The sequence below is a fragment of the Notolabrus celidotus genome, unplaced genomic scaffold (genome assembly GCF_009762535.1).
Source record: "Notolabrus celidotus isolate fNotCel1 unplaced genomic scaffold, fNotCel1.pri scaffold_319_arrow_ctg1, whole genome shotgun sequence".
Lineage (NCBI taxonomy): Eukaryota > Metazoa > Chordata > Actinopteri > Labriformes > Labridae > Notolabrus > Notolabrus celidotus.
In genome coordinates this window covers 1,384-26,910 of record NW_023260152.1, presented here as the reverse complement: position 1 = coordinate 26,910, position 25,527 = coordinate 1,384, and the positions used below count along the sequence as shown (strand labels likewise).

General features: G+C 53.0%; 2 protein-coding genes across 7 annotated transcripts; one reads left to right on the top strand and one right to left on the bottom strand.

The window, feature by feature from the left end:
* Positions 1-850: 850 nt before the first annotated feature.
* iqcb1 (IQ motif containing B1) lies at positions 851-5,113 on the bottom strand. Of its 6 annotated transcripts, none has more exons than XM_034679097.1 (16): positions 5,000-5,113; positions 4,735-4,834; positions 4,405-4,527; positions 4,093-4,261; positions 3,871-3,988; positions 3,674-3,749; positions 3,491-3,590; positions 3,217-3,389; positions 3,027-3,136; positions 2,813-2,931; positions 2,625-2,691; positions 2,433-2,508; positions 2,107-2,270; positions 1,794-1,931; positions 1,497-1,653; positions 851-1,284 (listed from the first exon to the last, which is right to left on the bottom strand). In XM_034679097.1, exons 3-16 carry the CDS (start codon positions 4,511-4,513, stop codon positions 1,016-1,018), a joined length of 1,845 nt encoding a protein of 614 aa, XP_034534988.1. In that variant the 5' UTR covers positions 4,514-4,527; positions 4,735-4,834; positions 5,000-5,113; the 3' UTR covers positions 851-1,015. The 6 variants fall into 6 exon arrangements, with proteins under 6 accessions (XP_034534988.1, XP_034534992.1, XP_034534990.1 ...); XM_034679101.1 differs by having other exon boundaries at positions 4,405-4,518; XM_034679099.1 differs by having other exon boundaries at positions 4,735-4,777; positions 5,000-5,089.
* Positions 5,114-6,147: 1,034 nt separating this feature from the next.
* Positions 6,148-25,115, top strand: LOC117809648 (kalirin-like; the record flags this gene model as incomplete). The annotated part of the gene is made up of 41 exons (XM_034679090.1): positions 6,148-6,680; positions 10,536-10,610; positions 10,700-10,814; positions 11,646-11,838; positions 12,001-12,224; positions 12,392-12,746; positions 12,934-13,056; positions 13,164-13,355; positions 13,549-13,680; positions 13,783-13,917; positions 14,005-14,097; positions 14,282-14,404; positions 14,535-14,651; positions 14,770-14,844; positions 15,157-15,279; positions 15,398-15,450; positions 16,022-16,169; positions 16,252-16,448; positions 16,525-16,622; positions 17,945-18,108; positions 18,223-18,342; positions 18,445-18,524; positions 18,614-18,752; positions 18,841-18,975; positions 19,056-19,218; positions 19,319-19,434; positions 19,526-19,648; positions 19,746-19,928; positions 20,009-20,133; positions 20,209-20,275; positions 20,463-20,572; positions 20,712-20,781; positions 20,864-20,953; positions 21,049-21,141; positions 21,667-21,778; positions 21,889-22,079; positions 22,163-22,264; positions 22,353-22,507; positions 22,766-22,868; positions 24,686-24,847; positions 24,926-25,115. Coding segments are annotated over exons 1-41 (5,419 nt in total), but the record flags the coding sequence as incomplete, so codon positions are not given.
* Positions 25,116-25,527: the final 412 nt, after the last annotated feature.

Below are 25,527 nucleotides of genomic sequence, written 5' to 3'. Positions count from 1 at the left end.
AAAATGTAGAAACAGAGCGGAGTCACGTCTCCTGTCCTCTGATGGATCTGTGACGAAAGGTTTGAACCACAGGAAGGATTATTAGTTTATATAAAGCATGAAATCAATCGACTGCAGATCAATAACTCACATCTTACAAACATTAAATCAACCCCTGACCTCAGGGACGTTCAGAGAGCTCCTACCTGCTGGAGTCCGGCGCGGCTCTCTTCCAGTCTCCTCTGACACACACAAATAAAAACACAGACAGACGCCAGCTGCTTATGTAACATGTGCTGAGCCCTCTGTGACCAGCAGCAGCAGCTCCGATCAACAATCAATACGTGTGATCGATGACCCTCTGAGCCGTGTGATATCACGGGTTAGAGCGTGTTACAAACTTTATTTACACCCCAGCGTGTAAACGTACGGGTCATCCTGCTGGTTCTCACTGAGACCAGAGTGAAGGGGACGTTATCGATCACAGGGACGTGATCAGACTCGTTAACGAGGACGGTGATCTGTTACAGGCTGCAGGGCGTCAAACATGTCATCACTGTGTTCACACTGACAGCAGAGGAGTCAAACCTCCTGCAGAGAGCAGTGATGCAAAGGCTCCCCCTGCTGGTCAGCACAGGTTAATGCATGTCGTGGCCATCAGGGTGAGCTTTAATGAGACAGTTTGGGTCTAAAGATCAGAGAGGAGAGCTGCTGCAGACTCAGAGCATGTTGTTTTTAATTTATCACATTAAACGAGCGAGGGGGAGGAGACTGAGGGAATGTAAATGAAGATATGAACCTCAGATTCAACCTGAAGAGAGGGACGGGGGAAGGTCTGGGGGTTTATTCGGATGAATTAAAACAAACTATGTTCTAAATTTATAAACTTTATTAGAAAAGTGAAGACTTTACATTTGTGTCTGCTCAGCTCTGATGTGCTGCGTTGTGTTTCCTGATTTTTGTCTCTGACTCGCTCTTTAAGCTCAAAACAGAATCCAAACCTGAACTCGGATCAGTCTGTTTAAAAGTCCTCAGGTCAAAGGTCAAGTCCATCCACCTCAGAGAGTTCGGCGACCCCCGTCGACCCTCCAACGAACAGTCCTCCAAGCTCCGCCTCCAGATCCTGCAGGTGGGCGTGGTTAAACTTGTCGACACCGGCGGTCTCTCCCAGCGTTCTCCACCACGGCAGCCGGCTCGCCTGCAGCACTGCATTGTGGGCGTCGCGGGCCCGAGTGGCGACGGGTCCAGAGGGGCTCAGGAAGGACTCGGCGTCTGTTGCTGTGACAACGGAAAGGGGCGGAGCATCTGTAAGAAGAGAGAGAGGGAGGGGCTATCAGACCACAGATGATGTGTTTCTCCTCCTGAGCAGCTCTTTATCTGTCATTCATCACTCTTTCATTTCTCTTCCTGCGTCCACATCTCATCTCTCAGATGGAGAGTCGGGATGAGTGGACGTTTCCTGCTTCAAGAGGAGGAAGAAGAAAAGAAGGGAGGAGGTGAAGAAGTGTGTGAGAGACCTCTGAGCAGCTCCAGCTGCGTGTGTGTGTGAGCCAGCAGAGCCTCCATCCGCTGCTCTGCCCTCCGCTCCTCCTCCCCCCGCTGCAGCTCCGACAGAATCAGCAGCTGCACCTCCTCGTGGAGACGCTTACACTCCTGAGAGGACGCACGGGACGTCTGCATGCACACACACACACACACACACACACACACACACACACACACACACACACACATACACACACACACAGGCTGTAACACTCAAAGCATCATGGGTATCATGTCTGATAATTCTGGGACCAAACTGAGTCGCTTACAGGATGGAGTGAGATGTACTCCTCCACCTGTCTCTTCAGCTCCACCCTCCTGCTGTCCGTCAAACCTTTCTGACCAATCCAGAAAGGCGGGATGGGAGGAGCTCTAGCTGCATGCCGCTTCTGCAGGAAGTGGCGAACCTGAAAGAGGAGTGACGTGTGTGAACTCTTTACTCCCAAATCACAGCAGGGGCAGAGATCTGATCCTCATGAAGAAAACACATCATGAGGTGTGAGAGGCTTCTGCTTTGAGTGTGTGTGTGTGTGTGTGTGTGTGTGTGTGTGTGTGTGTGTGTGTGTGTGTGTGTGTGTGTACCGCTCTCTGCAGGGTCCTGGCCGCCCTGGTCCGGGTGTGCGTGTGTCTCAGTGTGTGTCGCTGCGTGTCGTTGTAGCGTCTCCGCTCTCTGAAGCCTCTCCAGGAGCTCTGGATCACAACGGCTGCACGACGCTCACACTCCTGCAGGTACGGCTGCACCTGGTCTGAACACACACACACACACACACACACACACACACACACACACACACAGATAGACATACTGACGTTACATTACAGTTCACCCTGAGATGAAGTGTGTGTGTGTGTGTGTGTGTGTGTGTGTGTGTGTGTGTGTGTGTGTGTGTGTGTGTGTGTGTGTGTACCTGCTGGCAGCAGCTGCAGTAGTTGTCTCTGTTTCTGGTGGAACTTCCTCCTTGCCTGCTGTCGCCTCAAACACACCTTCAACACACACACACACACACACACACACACACACACACACACACACACACACATAAACAAAAAGCACACACACATTATCGACCACGCGTGTACTGAGTTTCAGGTAAGCTCACCTGATACTTTAACTCCTCCTCCCACTGCTGAGCCTCCCTCTGCTGCTGCTGCTGTCTCCTCCGAGCCCTGACACACACACACACACACACACACACACACACACACACACACACACACACACAGAGTTTAGGATACCTGTCCTGCACGACAGACAGACAGACAGATAGGTGAGCAGACAGACAGGTACCTGTATCTCCTCTGCAGCGTGCTCACAGCTCTGTTGAGGCTCTTGACTCGGCGTCTGGTCCGATACGACCTCCAGGCCGCCTGGATCACGCATGCTGCCCGCACACGCTCAGTATCAGCCTAGAGAGAGAGAGAGAGGGGTCAAAGGTCAGCAGAGAGGTCGTACAGAGGTAGACGGAGTGACCTGAGATCAGTCAGATGTTGTCTTTCCTCACCTGAGACTGACTCCTCCTTCCCCTGTCTGATTGGAGGAGAGCGATCAGCTGATCCACGTCCTGGTCGAAACCCCGCCCCTTCCAGTCTTTGTCCAGAAGGCTGTCCAGACCTGAAAGAGTGACCTCTGACCTCTCAGACTCCCTCTCTTCAAAAGTATTATAATATATATGAAGCGGTGTGACCTCTGACCTCTGAAGCTGAGGAGGAGGGGCTGGACCCGCTGCTCCTGCTGATTGGCCATGAGGAGGATCAGTCTGACAGAGGCTCCGCCCACCGCGGCATCAGGGCTGACGGCTAACTGACCGACGGCCTCGTTCAGCAGCAGCATGACGGAGCTGTCACTCAGCCTGGAGAGGAAGTCCCTGAAGGAGGGGGAGGGAGGGAGAGAGGGAGAGAGAGGGATGAGTTCATGCCACTGATGTGTGTGTGCGTGTGTGTGTGCGTGTGTGTGTGTGTGTGTTACCTGCTGGCTGAGCAGGTTTGAATCCACAGCTGCACACACAACAGAGACACGGTGACATCATCACACATCTGGATCTGCTCGTAGTGGGCGGAGCTTAGAACTGTAAGACATGAAAACAGACGTCAGCTGACGACCCGCTGAGACGATCAGACGGACGGATCAATGAACCAATCAGGGACTGACCCTGAGCTGTGAGCCGAGGGTGAGCTCTGAGCAACCAGCCCACCGAGTCCAGCACCTTCCTGAGGAGAGACACGCCCTGAGAGAGAGAGGGGGAGAGAGAGAGAGAGGGGGAAAAGGGAGAGAGAGATAGAGAGAGAGAGACAGCTGAGCACAGAGAGTTATAAAAACAGAGTTCTCCGATGATGACCCCTCCTTACCTCGTCCCGCCTCATCAGCTCACCGGCCAATGACAGGAGGCCGTCCATCACTGATGGCAGAAACAGCCTATGAAAGGCCTCTGCTCGTCTGCCTGGCTCCGCCCCCACACAGCAGGAGCTGGACAGGTAGACAGGTGTTTACTTTTATCATACTTTATTACCTTCTGTAGATTGGTCTGAATTATGATAACATGAAGTCATGTTTATAATCATGATCGTTACCTGATGAGCTGGGCCAGCGTGGTCGCAGCGCTCCAGTTTCCCCGAAGCTTCCTGGGATCCTGAGACAGAACGAGGACGCAGTGACTCAGGACGCCGCTCAGATACAGCTGAGACTTCACATGAGTCAACCTCCTGCTGTCTGTCTGCACGGCTGCTGTGTTTAAGACCTCTGACAGAGACACAAACACACAGAGTCAATAACCAACACTGAAGCTCTGAAGGCTCACCTGAACGCAGGTGAAACAAACAGGAAGAATGAATAATATAGTGTCTCTGTATGCAGACAGACAGGTATGAAGCAGGTGGTCTCACTGTTTAATCCAGAGTTCAGCAGGCTGACTCTCTGCTCCAGGTTCAGGTCTTCATCCTCAACCTGCCTCTTCAGCTCCAGCACCATGGCCTCGTCCTCCTGGGGCTCCATTCTCACTATAACACCTTTAAAGAGTTACACACACACGGTTACTGTACAAGAGTGCAGCCAGAGTCTCACAGTTAATTCTGCATCCTGTCAGGTTGTGATCCTGTTAGCTCCACAGATCAACAGCTGTGAGTCCATGAGGCAGAGGAAGGGTTCACAGGTGTAAAACATGAGACAGGTAACAGAGAGGTGTGTCAGTGTGTCTCTGGAACACTTCAGCTCACCTGTCAGAGTCCAGAGAACAGCAGCATCTCTTGTCTCAGCTCTCTTTGGTCACAAATGTCATGTAAACACCTGTTAGCATGTTGGCTAGCGTGCACTCTCCTGTAATGTTTGAGCTTAAACTCAGATACAGCAAATAAAAAATAATAGAAACTTATATTAACAGCTTAAGCGGACTTCACTAGGAGCATGTAACATTTAAAATACAACTTAAAATCAATTAAACTCGACTAAAGTCACGTTTTCGAGATCGTACTGTTAGCTTACGCTGTCGAGGAGTGAACGCTCTGCTGTTTCCACGGCAACGTGACGTCCTCACGCTACGACGGCAACGTGGCGTCATCACGCTGCGACGGCACATCCCCCTGCACCAAAGAGGATCTCTCCCTCTCTCCCTCTCTCTCTCCCTCTCTCTCCATCCATCCATCCATCCATCCATCTCTCTCTCTATCTGAAGGTCCTGTTTAATAGATTATTGAGTCTGTAATAAATTCTGAGTCCTGGTTTCAGACAGAGGAACACCAGAGGCAGTGTGTCTGTAGGGTGCTGTGTGTTCAGTTGGCCTCTGGGTGGCGCTGTAGTTCAGCTTCATTCATTGACTTCACATATTTTCACTGGTGTTTGTTTTCTGATAAATCCTGCATTAATATTTAATTATCATAAAAATCTGGAAATTATTACAAATATTAAACATGTAGTGAGCTTTCTGTGTCCTCTTTGAATTATTTTAATAAAATAAAACAGGAATAATATTATATATATGTTTTAAACTAAACATAAGTACAATCAAGAAGAAGTTTCAATAAGTAAAATAAAATAAAAATAGAATAAGTAAAAATAAAAATAGATAAATAAAGCTAGAATACAATTTAGATATATACAATGTTACAATGGAATTTAGATTAAATAGAAGTAATTACAGGCAGTATTAAACATGATTCAGGAGTGACAGGTTGACATGGTGTGATTATGGTTGGTAATGACAGATTAAGCAATAAGTTAAAATAAATATGGGTATGTAATATGACCGTGAGTTGTAGTTACAATAATAATGTAATATATATATATATAATGTTATTAGAGTGTGTGACACATCCTGTGAAAAGTTGAATTTATGGGAGTCATTGTTTTGTTCTCTTTGTATGTAATATTTAATAAACATCATCTGTTTTTGTTTATTATGTATATTTTTAATTTAAAAGTGTAAAGTCAGGATATCAGGATCCCGTTAAAGCTCTCAGCTGATCTCTGTCCGTTACATTACCGGAGCTCCAGCAGGCTGACGGTAACGGTAATAGTAACGGAGGGGAGCGGGGGTTGTGTGTGTGTGTGTGTGTGTGTGTGTGTGTGTGTGTGTGCGCGTGTGTGTGTCGGTGCAGCAGCTGCTGCAGCCCTCGTGCACAGCGCCCCTCCATCTCTCCGGTGCGCCTGCGCGCTGGAACACACCGAGAGACCGAGCGTCCGCTGCCTGGGCCGGAGGAGGAGAGAGAACCGGGGCCGCTGGACCCTCACGGACACGGGACCTGCAGCAGGAACGGGCTCGGGGTCGGGAACGGTGACGTGATGCCGGAGGGGGAACGGTAACGTGAGATCAGCAGCAGAGGAAGAGAGGAGGAGGAGAGGAGGAGGAGAGGAGAGGAAGAGGAGGAGTACCGAGGCTGAGCCGAGGAGGATGCTGCACTGACCGACCGATCGGTACCGGGAGGAGGGGAACACATCCATCCTACGGTGCTCCACCCGACTCCACGGGTCCTGGACCAGGTCTGATGTAAACCCGCAGAGATGGACGGGTAGGAAGGGAGGAGGCGAGGAGGCGAGCGAGGGAACATAACGGAGGAGGAGAGCGCGCGAGGAGGAGGAGGAGGAGGAGGAGGAGGAGGAGGAGGAGGGAGGATGAATCCGGTGGATGGAGGAGGAGAAGCGGGCCCGGACGGCCTGGCGACGGCAGGTAGGGTGTGTGTGTGTGTGTGTGTGTGTGTGTGAGTGTGCGTGTGTGCATGCGCGCGTCCGTGCGTGCACGCGCGTGTGTGTAGTAGGAGCCTCTGTCGCCATGATGCCTCCACATCCGCCCATTGACTCAGAGAATGTGTGTGTGTGTGTGTGTGTGTGTGTGTGTAGGCTGTATGCTATGAATGTGTGTTAAGTGTGTGTCAGCATCCCTCCATGCAATGGTACTGAGTGTGTGTGTGTGTGTGTGTGTGTGTGTGTGTATGTGTGTGTGTATTGGGGTGGAGGGTCCTGACCAAGGAGGATTGTGGGAATGCCTGCTTGTTGGTTCTGTGTGTGTGTGTGTGTGTGTGTGTGTGTGTGTGTGTGTGTGTGTGTGTGCCAGGTGATAGAAGGTGTTACATACTGCGGTGTGTGTTAGTATTATGAGTAGTATATAAACTATGACAGCAGTGAATGCTGTGCTCTGATTGGCTGGTAGGTGTCTGTAGGACTCTGGTGGATCAGGATCAGGGTAAACAGAGTCATAATTTAGGATCCCCAGGGTACCTTAACCTGCAGGTTACCATAGCAACAGCTCCCATGCTTCATGCAGGTGCAGCTAGCTGCAGCGAGGGATGTTCAGAGTGAAGGTGAGGCGTTACCTTCAATCACACCTGGACGTTAACAATATCGGCGTTATGAGGCAGGGGGCTCAACCTGGGGCACGTGGGCCGGATCCAGACCTCTAACAGACTCCCAGCTCACAGAGGATCCATCCTGAAGTCTAGAACCCTCTCAGATCTACAGGACACCAGGAAGTGAAGCGGCGTGGGCGTTAAGGAGACTCTGAGACTCTGATGGAGTCATTAAAGATCAGAAACACGTTTCAGACCGGGACAGGTTTAAACTACAACGCTTCATCCTGCTGCTGAACTAGCTTTAGCATAATCTGTTTTTAACCCTCACCTGCTTATGGGACTTAAGAAGTCTGCCGTCATATCCATCCTGGAAGAGTCTGAGACCGGATCTGAGTCCTGAAAACAAAAAGTGAGAGACTCAGAGAAACAGAGTCAGACAATGATCTGTAGCTCCACCAACAACACACAGCTGATTCACCTGACACATGGAGCTTCTGTTGACTCCATGTCTGTTAAAGCTCCTGATGACCACAGGAAGACTCTCTGTGACACATCCAGAGACTTCAGGAGACCCAACGTGACCCTGAGGCTCCAAAACCGGACCTGACGTCCTCTCAGAGATTCACTGATGGAGCAAAACGTGGAGACGATGAGGAGCAGGAGAGGATCCTCACCGCTGAAACAAACACAGGGTCATTAAGATCCTCTCACCGAGCGCCAGACTGACCCTACTACAACCAAACCAACATGTGTGTGTGTGTGTGTGTGTGTGTGTGTGTGTGTGTGTGTGTGTGAAAGCTGCAGGTCCTCCTCTCCGTGCAGGTTTTGATGGACCTGGTTTGTGGATGTTTCTGTGAAGCAGCTGCAGACGTTTGTTGTGCTTCCTTTGAAACGCCTGTCGTCTCATCAGAGTCCAGATGAATTAAAGTCATGTGGGTCACTGAAAACCTGGACCTGAGGCTGAGTTGAGCTCAGTGTGTGTGTCAGCTGATATCTGAACAAGCTGCAGGAATGAAAGCTGTTCATGTTGAAGATGAGTTTCAGCAGAGTTCCTGATGGTCTCTCAGAGGTGATGTGAGTCGGCTGTGTTTGGATGCAGTCTGTGTCTATCAGGACTCATATCCCCCTGCATGTTTCTGTTATTACCGTGCGGTTATTGGCTGTGTGTCAGTCAGCGTGTGCCCGTCTCTCGGCCTGACATTTGGAGGCTCAGAGGACACGCTGCTGAAACGCTGCTTTCATTATGTGCTGTTGCGTAATGTGTGTGTGATGAGTCCTGACAGACTGACAGCAACTTCTTTCTCTGCAGGCTTTCATCTGCTCCGTTTGGAGGCTATTTTAGGCTTTACACTGACTCAGTGTGTGAGAGTGTGAGTGAGAGTGTGAGTAAGAGTGTGTGAGAGTGTGTGTGAGAGTGTGTGTGAGAGTGTGTATCACTGGGGTGAGACAGCTTTGTCAGAATGGAAATCCCTTCTCCGACTCCCTCTGCTGGTCTGGAGTCTCTGTGAGTGACAGCTGGATGAGGATCCGCCTGAGAGACCGCTGATCGGGGATCGATCCGGTTCCTCTTGGAGGGTTCTGGTTTTAGTCGGTGTGGAGGAACACACAGACATGGTGTCATGTTTACAGTCCACACACACCTACACACACACACACACACACACACTCAGTCAGTTCATTCACATGGAGGAGACGGCTGAGGTGATCAGAGAGGAACAGTCTGTTCTCAGGTTTCCTTTTGATGATATAACCTCTCAGCAGAAAGCTGCTCCACATCAGAGCCGGTCTCAGAGCTGGTCTCAGAGCCGGTCTCAGAGCTGGTCTCAGAGCTGGTCTCAGAGCCGGTCTCAGATCTGGTCTCAGAGCTGGTCTCAGATCATCTTTAAGGAGAGTCTTCAGGAGGTGATGTTGACGGATCTCTTCCTGGGTTCATCTGAATCTGTTATCAGGGAGAGTTTGCAGAGACCATCATCAGGAAGTTAAGCACACTGTCCGTCTCTGAGACTCTGTCCCGGTCTGAGGACCACAGACAGACCCTGTCCCGGTCTGAGGACCACAGACGGACCCTGTCCTCCTCTCTCTGTGTCTCTCAGCATCCTCTCATGTCTGTGTTTATTGATATGCTGGATGTGACCTATATCTGTGTTAAGAGGTTGATGTTGCCTCCTGATAATCCCTCAGAGGGATCCACACAAACAATTAGTGCAGACTGAAGTTAATCTGGGTCTGAGGTGTCAGCGTGGACTCAGAGGAGACGGATCTGTCCAGAGGGAGGAGAGGACTCAAGGACAGAGATGAAGGAGACACAGAGGAGTGAAGGAGGGGAGGTGAAGCTGCTCCCTCTTCTCCTTCATGTTTTCAGTCTCTCTCTCTCTCTGAGGCCGCGGCGCGTTGAGCTGCTAATGTGAGATGTTTGATGCCCTCAGTGTGTGTGTGTGTGTGTGTGTGTGTGTGTGTGTTGGATTAGCTTCTCCCCGCTGTGCAGGATGATCTGACGCACACAGGAGGGCTGTACGTCTGTCTGTAACACACACACACACACACACACACACACACACACGGAGCTGCAGCTTTTTAATTGAAATGTCTGTCAGCCTCTCTCTGCAGCCTGATTGGCTCGTGTTGCAGGAGGTGTGGGTCTGGTCTGGGTCTGGTCTGGGACCAGGTCTCTCTGTGAGGACTGAGGAGGATAAACAGAGAGACTTCAGGCCCTGATGAGAGCGTGCAGAGCTGAATGTCTCCGTCCAACATCAGCAGCAGAGCTCAGAGACGCTCTCTGTGGTATGAAGTGTTTGATCTCTGCAGCGTCACGGAGTCATGATTCAACGTGAAGCACATGAGAGCGTTACTGCTGCAGGACGAAGAAGAAGAAGAAGAAGAAGAAGAAGAAGAAGAAGAAGAAGAAGAAGAAGAAGAAGAAGAAGAAGAAGAAGAAGAAGAAGAAGAAGAAGAAGAAGAAGAAGAAGAAGAAGAAGAAGAAGAAGAAGAAGAAGAAGAAGAAGAAGAAGAAGAAGAAGAAGAAGAGTGAGGAAACACGACCTGCAGACTTTAAGGATCAGGTTCAGTCTCTACCTGAAGGACGCTGGCTTCACTCGCTCAGATCTCTACTTCTATAACTATCAGAGGAGCTGTTTGACTTTGAGTCCCTCACACTGACCTGAGAGCTTCAGGTAACTCTGACTGTGGGACAGAGTCAGGTGAGCAGCAGGTGAATGTCTCTCTCTCTGTGTCTTCAGGTTCGGGTAAAGCTGAGAGCGTCCGGGCTGTCGACGTCCTGACGGTGCTCAGAGAGAAAGTGGCCTTCGTCTCAGGTAAGCCCCACGTACTCATACTTCAGTCCAGGTGTGTCAAAAGGTGTGTCCAGGTGGGTGTGTCCCTGTTTAACAACCCTCTCTTCCAGGTGGGCGGGACAAACGCGGCGGACCAATCCTGACCTTCCCTGCCAGGACCAATCATGATCGAATAAAACAGGAAGACCTCAGTCGACTGGTCACATACCTGGCGACCGTCCCCAGGTATCACCCTCTCTCTCTCAGTCCACCTGTCTCTCTCTCAGCTCTCTCTCTCTCTCTCTCTCAGCCCTGTCTCTCTCTCTAATCTCAGCCCTGTCTGTCTCTAACCTCTGACCTGTCTGTCTCTAATCTCAGCCCTGTCTGTCTCTAACCTCTGACCCGTCTGTCTCTAATCTCAGCCCGGTCTCTCTCTAACCTCTGACCTGTCTGTCTCTAATCTCAGCCCTGTCTGTCTCTAACCTCTGACCCGTCTGTCTCTAATCTCAGCCCGGTCTCTCTCTAACCTCTGACCTGTCTGTCTCTAATCTCAGCCCGGTCTCTCTCTAACCTCTGACCTGTCTGTCTCTAATCTCAGCCCGGTCTCTCTCTAACCTCAGCCCTGTCTGTCTCTAACCTCTGACCCGTCTGTCTCTAACCTCTGACCCGTCTGTCTCTAACCTCAGCCCTGTCTGTCTCTAACCTCTGACCTGTCTGTCTCTAATCTCAGCCCGGTCTCTCTCTAACCTCTGACCTGTCTGTCTCTAATCTCAGCCCGGTCTGTCTCTAATCTCAGCCCGGTCTCTCTCTAACCTCTGACCCGTCTGTCTCTAATCTCAGCCCTGTCTGTCTCTAATCTCAGCCCGGTCTCTCTCTAACCTCAGCCCTGTCTGTCTCTAACCTCAGCCCTGTCTGTCTCTAACCTCTGACCCGTCTGTCTCTAACCTCTGACCCGTCTGTCTCTAACCTCAGCCCTGTCTGTCTCTAACCTCTGACCCGTCTGTCTCTAATCTCTGACCCGTCTGTCTCTAACCTCTGACCCGTCTGTCTCTAACCTCTGACCCGTCTGTCTCTCAGTGAGGACGTGCGTGCCCGGGGCTTCACCGTGGTGGTGGACATGCGCGGCAGTAAGTGGGACAGCGTGAAGCCGGTTCTACGGACGCTGCAGGAGTCGTTCTCCTCGAACATCCACACGGCGCTGCTCATCAAACCCGACACCTTCTGGCAGAAACACAAGACCAACCTGGGCAGCGCCAAACTCAGCTTTGAGGTAGGACACAGAAGGACACGTGGAGGGGGACAGCTGAGGAGCGAGGCAGCTGAAAACAGAGACGCACCTGCTGCTGCTGCTGCACACTGAATTACAACTCTCATGTTTAACCTCTCCTCTGTCTCTCCTCTCTCTCTCTCTCTCTCTCCCCTCTCGGTGCAGACCAGCCTGGTGTCGGTGGATGGTCTGTCCCGGCTTGTTGACCCCTCCCAGCTGACCTCTGACCTCGGTGGCTCTCTGGAGTATGACCATGTGGAGTGGACCGAGCTGCGTCTGGGTCTGGAGGAGTTCTCGGGGGCCGCCACGCAGCTGTTGGCCCAGCTGGATCAGCTGGAGGCCGGGCTGAACCGGATACCTGAGCCCCAGGACGTGGACGAGGCTCGCAAGTGAGGAGGAGCTTCAGGGAGGGATGGATGGATGGATGGATTAATGGATGGATGGAAGGATGAATGGATGGATGGATGGATGGATGGATTAATTGATGGATGAATGGATGGATGGATGGATGAACTTCCTCCCGTTGGTCCGATGACTCATTCTGTCTCCTCTGCAGACTCCTGGAGGAACATGGACGCCTCAGGAACACCATAGCGACAGCACCGGTCGATGCTCTTGAGCGAGAGGGGCGGAGCTTGTTCCAGCGAATGCGTCTAGGCCCCACCCACGGTGAAGCTTCCACTGAGAGCAGTGGCGGTGGCAGTGGTGGTGGAGGCAGTGGCGGCGGCGGAGGGAGCCACGGCAGCTGGCTGTCGGGCGGGGCCGACTTCCAGAGTGTCGCTCCAAAGGTCTCGTCTCTGCTGGACCGGATGCAGGCGGCTCGCACTCACCTGCTGCAGAGCTGGAGCGACAGGAAGCTGCACCTGGACCAGGCGCTGCAGCTACACCTGTTCGAGCAGGACGCCACCAAGGTGAGGTCACCACAGGGCACGGATCAGCTGATGGAGACAGGAACCAGGAACATGCATCACCTCACACACCAGATCCAGACTATACCTGTCTCTCTCTCTCTCCTGTCTCTCTGTCTCACCTGTCTCTCTCTCTCTCCTGTCTCTCTCTCTCTCTCCCCTGTCTGTCTCTGACCTGTCTCACCCTCAGATGTCGGAGTGGATCGCTCACAGTAAGGAGTTATTTGTCCAGAGTTTGGCGGAGGTCGGTCAGAGCCATCAGCACGCCCTCGACCTCCAGACGCAACACCAACACTTCACCGCCAACTGCATGGTCAGTGTGTGTGTGTGTGTGTGTGTGTGTGTGTGTGTGCGTGTGTGTTTATTATTCTCTTGAGCCCACGTCCTGAACATCTTGTGTGTGCGTGTGTGTTGACGCAGAACGGCAGCGTGAACGTGGACAGCGTGGTCACCGTGGCGGCAAGGCTGGCGGAGGCGGGTCACTACGGGGCGGAGCGGATCGCCATGGTGTCGTCACGGTTACAGGAGGACTGGAAGTCTCTGACAGCGGCGCTGGAGGAGCGCAGCAACACACTCGCCATGGCCACAGGGTTCCACCAGGGGGCAGAGCAGGTGAGTACCTCAGACGTGTGTTCACTGGGCTTCCTGTCTCTCTACCTGTCCCCCTGACTGTCTGTCTGTCTCTCTACCTGTCTCTCTACCTGTCCCCCTGACTGTCTGTCTGTCTCTCTACCTGTCTCTCTACCTGTCCCCCTGACTGTCTGTCTGTCTCTCTGTCTCTCTACCTGTCTCTCTACCTGTCCAGTTCCTGCTCAGGGTGGAGGGTTGGGTCCAGGTGTGCTCTGAGGGCGCGTTGCCGTCAGCGTCAGCAGAGCTGGAAGCAGCATCGAAGAAACACCAGGAACTGAACGAGGAGATCTCTGCCAACTACACACAGGTACCTGTCTGTCCTCACACCTGTCTGTCCTCACTCTTGTCTGTCCTCACACCTGTCTCACTCTACATCTGTCCATGCACACACCTGTCTGTCTGTCTGCAGGTGAGTGAAAGCGGTAAAGCCTTACTGGACGTCCTCCAGCGTTCCCCTGCATCCGACCCCGAGGACTCTGGCACCAAACCCGACTTCACGGCGGCCACGCACGGCATCATGGCGGCGCTGCACCAGGTGATGCAGGTGAGTTCTCCTGTAACAGCTGAGAGAGCAGCAGACGGGCTGAGGGGCAGGTGGAGGTGCTGAGGTCATGTCTCTCTTACCTTACAGGGTCACCATGAGGTGGAGGGGGCGTGGCAGCATCGTAAGCTCCGCCTACACCAGCGTCTGCAGCTGTGTGTGTTTCAACAGGACGTCAGACAGGTAGGACTCCTCCTGATCCGGATTAACGTCCGATCAGGTCCAGATTATGGATCAGATTATTCAGACGCAGAAGAAACAGGACTCAGTTTCTGAAGAGCGATTCTGACTTTCACCTGTCTGCCTCCACCTGTCTGTCTCCACCTGTCTGTCTCTACCTGTCCGTCTCCACCTGTCTGTCCCTCAGGTGTTGGACTGGGTGGAGCAGCATGGCGAGGTCTTCCTGAACAAACACAGCGGCGTTGGGAAGTCTCTGCACCGAGCGCGAGCGCTGCAGAAACGACACGACGACTTCCAGCAGGTCGCACAGGTAACACACACTTTGACCTGGACTCACTAAACCAGGACTGGAACCAGAACCAGAGATCCTGTCCAATCAGATCAGGACTCTTCCACTAACATTGCTTGTGTGTGTGTGTGTGTGTGTGTGTGTGTGTCAGAACACTTACACTAACGCAGAGAAGCTCCTGGAGGCAGCGGATCAGCTGGCTCAGTCCGGAGAGTGTGAGGAGGAGGAGATCTACCAGGCAGCTCGAGACCTGGAGCTCCGCATGCAGGTAGACCCTGACCCCCCCTCTGAGACCCTCAGACTCTTATTCTGAAAGGCACAGACAGGATGTGTGTGTCACCTGTGTGTCATGACTCACCTGGATGTGGGTGTGTGTGTGTTTGCAGGCGTTCATTCAGAGAGTGGAACAGAGGAAGCTGCTGCTGGACCTCGCCGTGTCTTTCTACACACACACCAAGGAGGTAACACACACACACACACACACACACACACACACACACACACACACACACACACACACACACACACAGACACACACACACTGCAATAATAAAAACAATACACTGTGTTGTTATATGATGTCATATATTCAGTGTTGATGAATAAGAGATTTGCTGTGTGTCTCCACTTCACCTCCTCCTCCTCCTCATCCTCCTCCTCCTCTTCATCCTCCTCCTCCTCCTCCTCATCATCCTCATCCTCCTCCTCCTCCTCCTCCTCCTCCTCCTCTTCATCCTCCTCCTCCTCCTCCTCCTCCTCCTCCTCCTCCTCAGCTCTCCGTGTGGATGGAGGGTCTCCAGAAGCAGCTCTCCTCTGACCTCTGCGTGTGTCCGGACTCTGTGGAGGCTCTGCAGACTCTCATCAGTCAGCAGCAGCAGCAGCAGGCCAACACACAGGTAACCTGCTGACCTTTGACCTCTTACCTGCAGTCTAACCCATTCATAACAACCTAACCCCTCCTGACCTCTGACCCCTAACCCTCACACTAACCCTTCCTCTAACCCTGACCCACAGGAGGCAGCGATGAGTGTGATCCGGGAGGGAGAGGACCTCATCCTGCAGCTCAGGTACTCAGAGAGAGAGGGGGTGTTTGATTTGAGGCTCAGCGCTGCTCAGGGGCACTCTCTGTTTCCCTCAGAGTGTGTGTCAGGGTGATCTCAGAGTGTGTGTCAGGGTGATCTCAGAGTGTGTGTCAGGGTGACCTCAGAGTGTGTGTCAGGGTGATCTCAGAGTGTGTGTCAGGGTGATCTCAGAGTGTGTGTCAGGGTGTTTAGCAGCTCTGTTATTTGAATCTGATAAGGAGAGTGTGTCTGATCTGAATGACAGGATGATGAGTTGATGATGTGGGAGTTTGTTTCATTGAGCAGGACAGCCCTGCAGGCTGTGTGGAGTTAGTGTTTGTAGAGACAGTGGGTGTGTTTGTTTACATTGAGTGTGTGTGTGGGTGCGTTTGTTTCGTCTAACCTGTGCACCCTCCATGATGTTGTGTCTCCCTCTAACCTGTGTGGGTGCGTTTGTTTCTGGTTGTTAACCCTTTAATGGAGCATGTGTTTGTGTAGATGTGTGTCTCTCTGCGTGGGGTGGTTCCTGGTCTACCTGTGGTTCCTGGTTTAACTGTTCTGGGTGCGTTTGTTTCAGGCCTCAGGGCAGCTCGGTGGCTCACGTGGAGACGGTTCTTCAGCAGCTGGAGGAGTCTCACGTTCAGCTGGAGGAGCTCTTCCATCAGAGGAAGATCCGACTGGATGTGTACCTGCAGCTCCGCATCCTGCACCAGTGCACACTGGAGGTCCGTCCTGTTCACAGGTTCAGATTCAGATCTGCGTCCCCCCTCTGTGTAGACCTTTACTCACGCTGCTGTGATCCCTCAGGTGACCGGGGAGATGGACGCGTGGAAGCAGGACCTGCAGAAACAGTCTCAGGACTTCTCAGCGGAGAAGCTCGCGACACCGAGACTAGCCGACACGAACCAGGATAAGCTGGCCCAGGACAAGCTGGCTCTGGGACAGGCCCGGCTGGTGGAGGCGAGTCCTGAGGTCCTAACGCTCGCACAGCAGCGCATCCACAGGTAAACACATCACACGTCCATCATGTGACATCAGGAGGGTCTGGACGGGGTGTTTGACCGGCTGATTGATACTCAGGCACATGGAGAGAAGGCTGGCCATGAACAACATGATCTACGAGGTCATCCAACAAGGTCACGACCTTCAGCAGTACATCACCGAGGTCCAGGCGTCAGGTGAGCATCACATGGGGGCAGCTGGGGACGAGGGTCGGGGTCTGGGTCCACCAAGAGACCAGAGGAGGACAGAGCTAACAGAGGAGGGTCACAGGGCAGCAGGGTCTGTGGATCCATGAGGTTCTGAAAGGTCTCCTATTATTTGGAGGAAGGTGGTTCTGATTCAGGGAGTTCCAGATGTACTGGACCTGTTTGTAGTCTCAGGTATTGATGAGGGGTTTCAGGTGACAGGGTTTCAGGGGATTCAGATGAGAACCAAAGATCATCTAGGGGATTCAGATGATCCTTGAGAGACTCCAGGAGTCCTCAAGTCCCTCTTTGAGAGGTTTATGAGGGTTTCAAAGGTTCTTTATGGGACTTTAATGTTCCTCAAGGGGGCACAGGGATCATGGTTAGTACCTCAGGTGGATTCATAAAGGAAGGGACCTGAAGGAGGACTTGGAAGTCTTTCTTGGAAGTGAGATCCTTGATCATCCTGAAGTAGATTTGAGGGTCAGCAGACTGGTGTTTGGGGGGACAGTCTCTGAGGCTGCAGAGGTTTTAAACTGGTTCCCATAGTTTCTATTTGTGCTTCAGTGGATTCTGAAGGAGCCCCAGAAGTCCAAACGCCTGTGACTAACGAGGACGCAGAGATCCATTAAAGTCTGGTCCTTGAAGTGCTTCCAGTGTTTTGGATTCCCAAACTGGTTCTGAAGGTTTTCCAGGGTCCGCTTCAAACAACCATCGCCTGGCTGCACGCCGACCTGGCAGGAAGCAGATCACAGATCAGAACAGACGGCCATGTTGGTTTTTACCTCTTTAGAGCAGAGCAGGGCCGTAACAGGACACAGAGCAGGACGCAAGGCGGGACAGTAGCATCCTGCATCGGCCCTGCAGGGCGGGCTGTGGGCTGCAGGGCAGGACGCAGGGCGGGCTGAAGGCGGGCTGCAGGCGGGCTGCAGGATGGGACACAGGGCGCGCTGCAGACCGGTCTGCAGGTCTGCGTGTGATTGTTGTGATGCAGCGTCGCTTCAGTCCGTCCGGCTCAGTAGCACTCTGATGAGATCGGGGGGGGCAGCAGAGGAGGAGACTGGGGGAGGGGGAAAAAGGGGGATGAGGTTGCCATGGAAACTGCTCTCTGAAGCACACAGCTGGTCCCCATGGAAACCAGGGTATTGAATTTGCCATGGAGACACACACACACACACACACACACGCACGCATCCATGCCTGTACACGTCAACGGAGAATTTAAAACAGAAATCTGTGTGTGTGTGTGTGTGTGTGTGTGTGTGTGTGTGTGTGTGTGTGTGTGTGTGCGCGTGTGTGTGTGTGTGTGTCAGGGATCGAGCTGTCGGAGGCAGAGGGGGGTCTCTCCTCGCAGGTGGAGGAGCTGCAGCGCCTCCTGCAGGACAAACAGAAGGAGCTGCAGCAGATCGCAGATCACACACACACACATCTGGAGCAGAACCTGCAGCTCAGACACCTGCAGAGCCAGGTGAAGCAGGTAACACACACACACACACACACACACACACACACACACACACACACACACACACACACACGCTAACCTACAGACCCAGGTGACGTCACCTCCACCTGTCCGTCTCTCTCTCAGGTGCTGGGCTGGATCTCTGAGGGCGAGGTCATGCTGTCGTCCTGCATGTTGAACTCCAGCTGTCTGTCGGAGGCCGAGCAGCTGCAGAGGGAGCATGAGCGCCTCCAGCAGGCCATCGAGGTAACTGCACACACTCTGTGACTCTGTGAGGTAGAAGATAAGAACAGTGAAGGATTGAGGAGAGGAGGTGACGTACCTGACAGGTGCTCTGTGTGTCCTCAGGCTCTGCTGCATGCAGACTCCCTGCAGAGGACTCATCAGGTGGCTCTGGCTCTGCAGCAGAGAGCGGAGCTGCTGGTCAGGTCAGTTCTTACCTGAGCAGGTTCATGATGCTGCTGCACTGTCCTCAAGTTAACACATGACCTCTGACCCCGCCCCCTCCTCCCCTCAGGTCGGGTCACTATGATCCAGATGCAGTGAGGTCCTGTGCCCAGACGGTGGCGCTGCACTGGCAGACTCTGATGCTGAGGATCGAAGACCGACTCAAGCTGGTCAACGCGTCTGCAGCCTTTTACAGGACGTCCCAACAGGTACCTGTCTGTCTCTCTACCTGTCTACCTGTCTGTCTCCTCACCTGTCTCCTCACCTGTCTGTCTGTCTGTCTGTGTGTCCCTCCAGGTGTGCGGGGTCCTGGAGAGTCTGGAGCAGGAGTACCGCAGAGAGGAGGACTGGTGTGGCGGAGGAGACCGGCAGCCTGAGCAGCTGCTGCCGCTCATGAACAAACACATGGAGCAGAAGGAGGCGTTCCTGAAGGTGAGGGGGGGGCTGGGCTTCAGCGGTTACCATCAGGTGTCAGGTGTGGTTACCTAACATCCTTGTTTCCACGGCAACAGGCCTGCACTCTGGCCAGACGGAACGCCGAAGTCTTCCTCAAGTACATCCACCGCAACAGCGTCACCATGGCGAACATCTCGGGACACAGCGTCACCGTGTCCGGGGTCACGGGGGTCACGGAGGTCACCGGGCACTCCAGGGTTCCGGAGCAGCAGGTCAAAGGTCAGATGACGACCTCGGAGAGCACGATGGGCTCGTTAGCGATCATGTGTCTCACAGTTTATGTGTGTGTGTGTGTGTGTGTGTGTGTGTGTGTGTGCAGGGATCCTCAGTGAGCTGCTGCAGAGAGAAAACAGAGTTCTTCACTTCTGGACTTTGAAGAAGCGCAGACTGGATCAGTGTCAGCAGTACCTGATGTTCCAGAGCCACGCCCAGCAGGTACGCCCCTCCCTAACTCTTCTTCGTTGGTGGATTAGTTCTAGGTTCTGGTCTAGTCTGGTCTGACTGTGATTACACGTGTGGGTTGCAGGCGATGGATTGGCTGCAGCAGTCAGGTGATCACTACCTGTCCACGCACACGTCAGCGGGGGCGGCCGTCACGGAGACGCAGGAGCTGCTGAACCAACACAGAGAGTTCTGTGTGTCCGCCAAGGTGACACACACACACACACACACACACAGTGACACACACACACAGGTACAGTACTGCCTCGATGATGTCATCACTCACCTGTCCGCCCCTCTCTCAGCACACTCAGGAGAAGGTTCACCTGCTGATCCAGTTAGCTGAGAGCATGCTGGCTAAAGGCCACGCCCACCGCACCGAGCTCCGCCGCTGCGTCTCCACGGTGGACAAGCGTTACCGTGACTTCACCGTCAGGATGGGACAGTACCGCCACCTGCTCGAGACGGCGCTGGGCGGATGCTCTCAGGTACGGCCGTGTGTGACCGGAGTCTGGATGATGTTGAATATGGTCCAAGTGTGATCCCTGACCTTTAACTGTCTCAGCAGGACAACAAAGACCTGGAGCTGGAGCTGATCCCCAACAGTCTGTCTGACTCGGACCCTGAGGTGAACCTGTCCGACCCGAGTCATCAGGTCAGCGACGAGAAGAGACGATCCGCCCGCAAGAAAGAGTGAGCGCCGTTTACACGAGTGTTAGTGAGAGTACTCAGAGAGCAAAGGGTTAACAGCTGTTCACCTGTCCTCAGGTACATCATGGCGGAGCTCCTGCAGACCGAGAGGGTCTACGTCAGAGACCTGCAGGAGTGTATCGAGGTACGGCACCACAGATCTGCACTACATGTTTAAAACCTCACCTGGTGTTCAGGTCACAGCATGAGTGATGACTCCAACAGCGCCCTCTGCTGGCAGCGCTGCAGATCCTCAGACTCTGAGGAGGTCTGAGGCGGTCTGAGGATCTGGACTCTCTGCAGCACGCTAACTGTTCTCTCCTCTCATGCAGACGTACCTGTGGGAGATGACGAGCGGCTCGGAGGACGTCCCATCTGGACTCTCCAACAAGGACGACATCGTGTTCGGGAACATCCAGGACATCTACGAGTTCCACAACAGGTACGGACAAACACAGGGTCCCGTACGCTGCAGAAACACACACACACAGGACCTTTAATCACCCTGCATGTTAAGCTGACCCCCCTCACACACCCTGTGCACGCTCCCTGTGCTCTAACACTCTCCTCTCTCTCTGCAGCATCTTCCTGAAGGAGCTGGAGAACTATGAGCAGCTTCCTGAGGACGTCGGTCACTGCTTCGTCACCTGGGTTTGTTTCTTTACATCGATCTGTTGAGATGTTTGTCTCTCATGAACGTCCTCTCACTGAGCGTTTCCTGTTTGTGTCTCAGGCCGATAAGTTCCACATGTACGTGACGTACTGCAGGAACAAACCGGACTCCAGTCTACTCATCCAGCAGCAAGGAGCCGGCTTCTTCGAGGTCAGACACGCTCAGTACAAACTGTGACTCTGACGTCTGCAGGAAGAACAAACGTGTGACGTGTTCTCTCTCTCTCTCTGTGTGTGTGTGTGCAGGAGGTCCAGAGGAGACACGGTCTGACCAACTCCATCTCCTCGGCTCTGATTAAACCGGTCCAGAGGATCACTAAGTACCAGCTCCTGCTGAAGGTACGCTGTGTGGTGTCAGAGTCAGCTCGGGGTCCGTCCCTCAGAGCGGCTCCTGTGAAACGAAGAGGAAACGTGAATGTTTGTTCCTTCTGCCTGTTTGGAAAACACGACCCCTCTGAGGATTCACTGAGAGCAGCTTTAAACCCAGAAACACTTTATATGGAGCCCAGAGGAGGCCGTCTGTGTGCCCAGAATAAAAAATGAAAGAGATTTCGTGTTCATTTGAAAAGTGGAGCTCTGCAGCAGCGGGGGTCTGGAGCTGACGTCCTCACGGACTCTTCATTTTTTATGTGTCTCTGTGTTTATCTCTTTACGCTAACGTCTGCAGCTGTGAGGGGAACGTTTGGCTGCTTCACAACTCAAATTATTTTTAACAACAAACTCATATTTTATAACTTCAGCTTAGTCGTGCTCGTGTAGAGAGGCTGAGGTAAACTCTGCAGGAGGACACAGGGAGGACGGAGAGGACAGAGAGGACAGAGAGGACGAGCTGAGCGTCACTAAGAGTTCTCTCTGTGTTTGAAGGAGCTGCTGGCGTGCTGCGAGGAGGGGAAAGGAGAGATAAAAGAAGGCCTGGACGTGATGCTGAGCGTGCCGAAGAGAGCTAACGATGCGATGCATGTCAGCATGCTGGAAGGTAACACACACACACCTGAGTCAGACGCTCAGACTCAGATCTCTGCAGACGCTCTGAAAGGTTACAAATGTCAGACTCCTCACCTGTCCGTGTGCTGATGTCCCCCTCAGGTCTGGAGGAGGGTCTGGAGGTGCAGGGCGAGCTCCTCCTCCAGGACTCGTTCCTGGTCTGGGAGCCGAAGTCTCTGATCAGGAAGGGGCGGGACCGACACCTCTTCCTGTTCGAGCTGTCACTCATCTTCAGCAAGGAGATCAAAGACTCGTCCGGACGAACCAAATACCTGTACAAGAGCAGACTGAGGGTAACACACACACACTGAACACACACACACACACCTGAGGAGGTGTACCTGCTGTTGCCATAACAACCCTCTCTCTCCCTCAGACCTCAGAGCTCGGCGTGACGGAGCACATCGAGGGAGACCCCTGTAAGTTCGCTCTGTGGGTCGGACGGACGCCGACGTCGGACAACAAGACGGTCCTGAAGGTGAGACATGAACGCCGTTAGCTCACAGGAGGAGATTTACCCAGCATGCAGTTCTGTAAGGTGCGCCGTCTACCTGTCCTCTCCTCAGGCGTCATCACTGGAGCTGAAGCAGGAGTGGGTCCGCAGCATCCGGCAGGTCATCCAGGAGAGGCGGGGCCACCTGAGGGGCGCACTGAGGGAGCCAATCCCCCTCCCCAAGACACCCAACCCCACCCTGGGGCGACAACGCAGCATCAGCCGCAGGTCAGGAGACACACACACACACACAGACACACACACACACACACACACACACACACACACATCGTTAACACGTGTGTGATAGATGCCTCTGATCATGTGAATGCTAAACTGACCTCTGACTGATGGTCACGTGTTTTTAACATGTCTGTGTGTGTGCGTGTGTGTGCGTGTGTGTGTGTGTGTGTGTGTGTGTGTGTGTGTGTGTGTGTGTGTGTGTGTGTGTGTGTGTGTGTGTATGCGTGTGTGTGTGCGTTTCAGGGACACGAGCGAGGACGCAGACAGTCTGGGTGACGCGAGCAGTCAGCCGGACACCGTCTCCATCGCCTCCAGAACGTCACAGAACACCGCCGACAGTGACAAGGTAACACACACACACACACACACTTATGGACTATATTACACACACACACACACACACACACACACACACACACACTGAGGGGTGTGTCAGCCCGTCTCATGACCTCATCGCTGCTGCTGCAGCTGGCTGGGCGTGTGTGTTTGTGTGTGAGGGAGTTTCCTCAACGTCTTCTTCTTCTCTAGAAACTCTCACTTCTTCTTCTTCTTCTTCTGCTCTGAGGTCTGAGGTACGTTTGGTTTGTTTACCTGCTGAGGGCGCGCTGAGGGGAGGGAGGGGTCAGGGGCCTGCTGGGGTGACCTTTGACCCCTGACACTCCTAACATGCATGCTTTAAACAGTGCTTAGAGGGATGGAGCTGGAGAGCGGAGGAAGTGTTCAGAGGTGTTATTATTTATGATAGATTTAAAAGTCCTGATTCGATGTCACGTCTGTGAAGGAGGCTGGATGTTCATGAGTGTGATGATGTTGATGTTGTTGCATGTGTCGGGGAACACGTCAGGGATCAGTGTTTGCTCCACCGTCCTCTAAAGTTCTCCTACAAACACGTGTTTGGGGTTTACTTGATAACTTGATGTGAACTCCCTCCTCACACCTTCATCACCTGAACAGATCTTCACATACAGACGGGCTGACACGTTCTCCTCTGTGGATCCTCTTTGATTTAAACACTTTATATTAAAACTTTGGATTGAAGGTTCAGAGTAAGTTAGGTGTGATCTTCATGATTTAAAGTCTGTCAGCTGGGATTAAAGGTCACTGATCTCTCAGTGTCCGGAGTGAAGCCTCTCTACCTGAGAGCGTGCGCCCGTCTGCTCGATGACACCTGACAGACACACTCAGAGTTACAGAGACGTGTTCATTAGAAACACTCTGAAGGTGCTTTCCACAGCACAGTGTGTGTGTGTGTGTGTGTGTGTGTGTGTGTGTGTGTGTGTGTGTGTGTGTGTGTGTGTGTGTGTGTGTGTGTGTGTGTGTGTGTGAGATACTTGCTGAGCTGTTCACTGATCACATCTGTGTTCGATTTGGATGGGAAACACCCCTCTCCTCCCTCCAGACGACGCTCTGAGTGTGTGTGTGTGTGTGTGTGTGTGTTACCTCGAGCACATGGGCTACAGCTGCTTACACACACACACTCACTCACTCACTCACACACACATACACATGCAGAGTCCAGGATCACATGATGTTTTCCTTTCCCCTCTCGTCCAGTCGGAGCACAGAGCTCCCGCGCTGTGATTGGTCGGTTGGAGGTTGTGTATCAGGATGATGTATGGAGGCTTCATGAGAGAGGGAGAGAGAGAGAGAGAGAGAGAGAGAGAGAGAGAGAGAGGGTCTGTGGTCTCTTGGGAGAGGGGGATGTGTTCACGCTAGAGCCTGAAGATAATGACATCATTACTCAGACTCAGGTGTGAATCTACCTGAGACAATATTAGAGCAGAATACACACTCCTCCTCCTCCTCCTCCTCCTCCTCCTCCTCCTCCTCCTCCTCCTCCCGTCAGGCTGTCAGTCACTTCAATCTGTTCAAGCCTTGTTACAGTTTCAATGAACACACCCGGACAGCTGCACTGAGGTCATGATAGACAGACACACACACACACACACACACACACACCCCTCTCTCTGGACATGGCGTGTGTGTGTGTGTTAGAAGAATGAGTGTGTGATGACATTACACCTCTAAAAACTTTGAGTACAGATGAGATTAAAAACATCTTCACTGCTTCAAAGTGTCGCTCCTCACCTGTGTGTGTGTCTCACCTGTGTGTGTGTGTCTCACCTGTGTGTGTGTGTCTCCCCTGTGTGTGTGTGTGTGCAGCTGTCCGGTGGCTGTGAGTTAGTGGTGGTGCTCCTGGACTTCTCCTCTGCGGGAGCCGGCGAGCTCAGCGTCCGCTGCGGTCAGACGGTGGAGCTGGTGGAGCGCTCTGCAGACCGGCCCGGGTGGTGTCTGGTCAGGACGACGGATCAGTCCCCTCAGCAGGTAACTCAGCACGCCCCTCCCTCCTCCTCCTGCAGGTGCAACGTGGTGTTTACATGTCCTCTCTGTGTGTCTCTGCAGGAGGGCTTACTGCCCATGAGCGCCCTCTGTCTGTCACACTCGCACAGTGCAGCCGACATGGAGGGGCTCGTCCCCGCCTCCACCACGTCCTCCAGCACGTCCTCTACGTCCAACACCACGTCCTCCACCTGCAACTCCACCACCACCACGTCCTCCTCCAACTCCTCGTCCACCGTCAGCGCCGGGAAGGGTGAGTAAACGCCGCTTAACGCCTCACTTCCTGTCTGAAGCTCACCTGAGCCGTTTGCCAGAAGCATGGAGGTCATCGGCTACCTGGAGGGAGACTTTCATTAACAGAGACAGCTTTAATGAAGGTGTTTAACGTGAGCATCAGGGGCGTGTTTCTCCACATTAAGCCCCTCCCCTTCCACACACACACACACACACACACACACACACACACACACACACACACACACACAGATAAATATCACAACATTAGTTTTTTTTAGTTGTCCTCTTGCTCCTTCACCATCTGCCACCGCTGCGGCACTTCCTGTTTGCCTCATGTCACTTCCGGGTTAAACAGAGGGAACTTAAACATCCTCCAGCTCAGTGTGTGTGTGTGTGTGTGTGTGTGTGTAGGACATGTCCCTCATCCT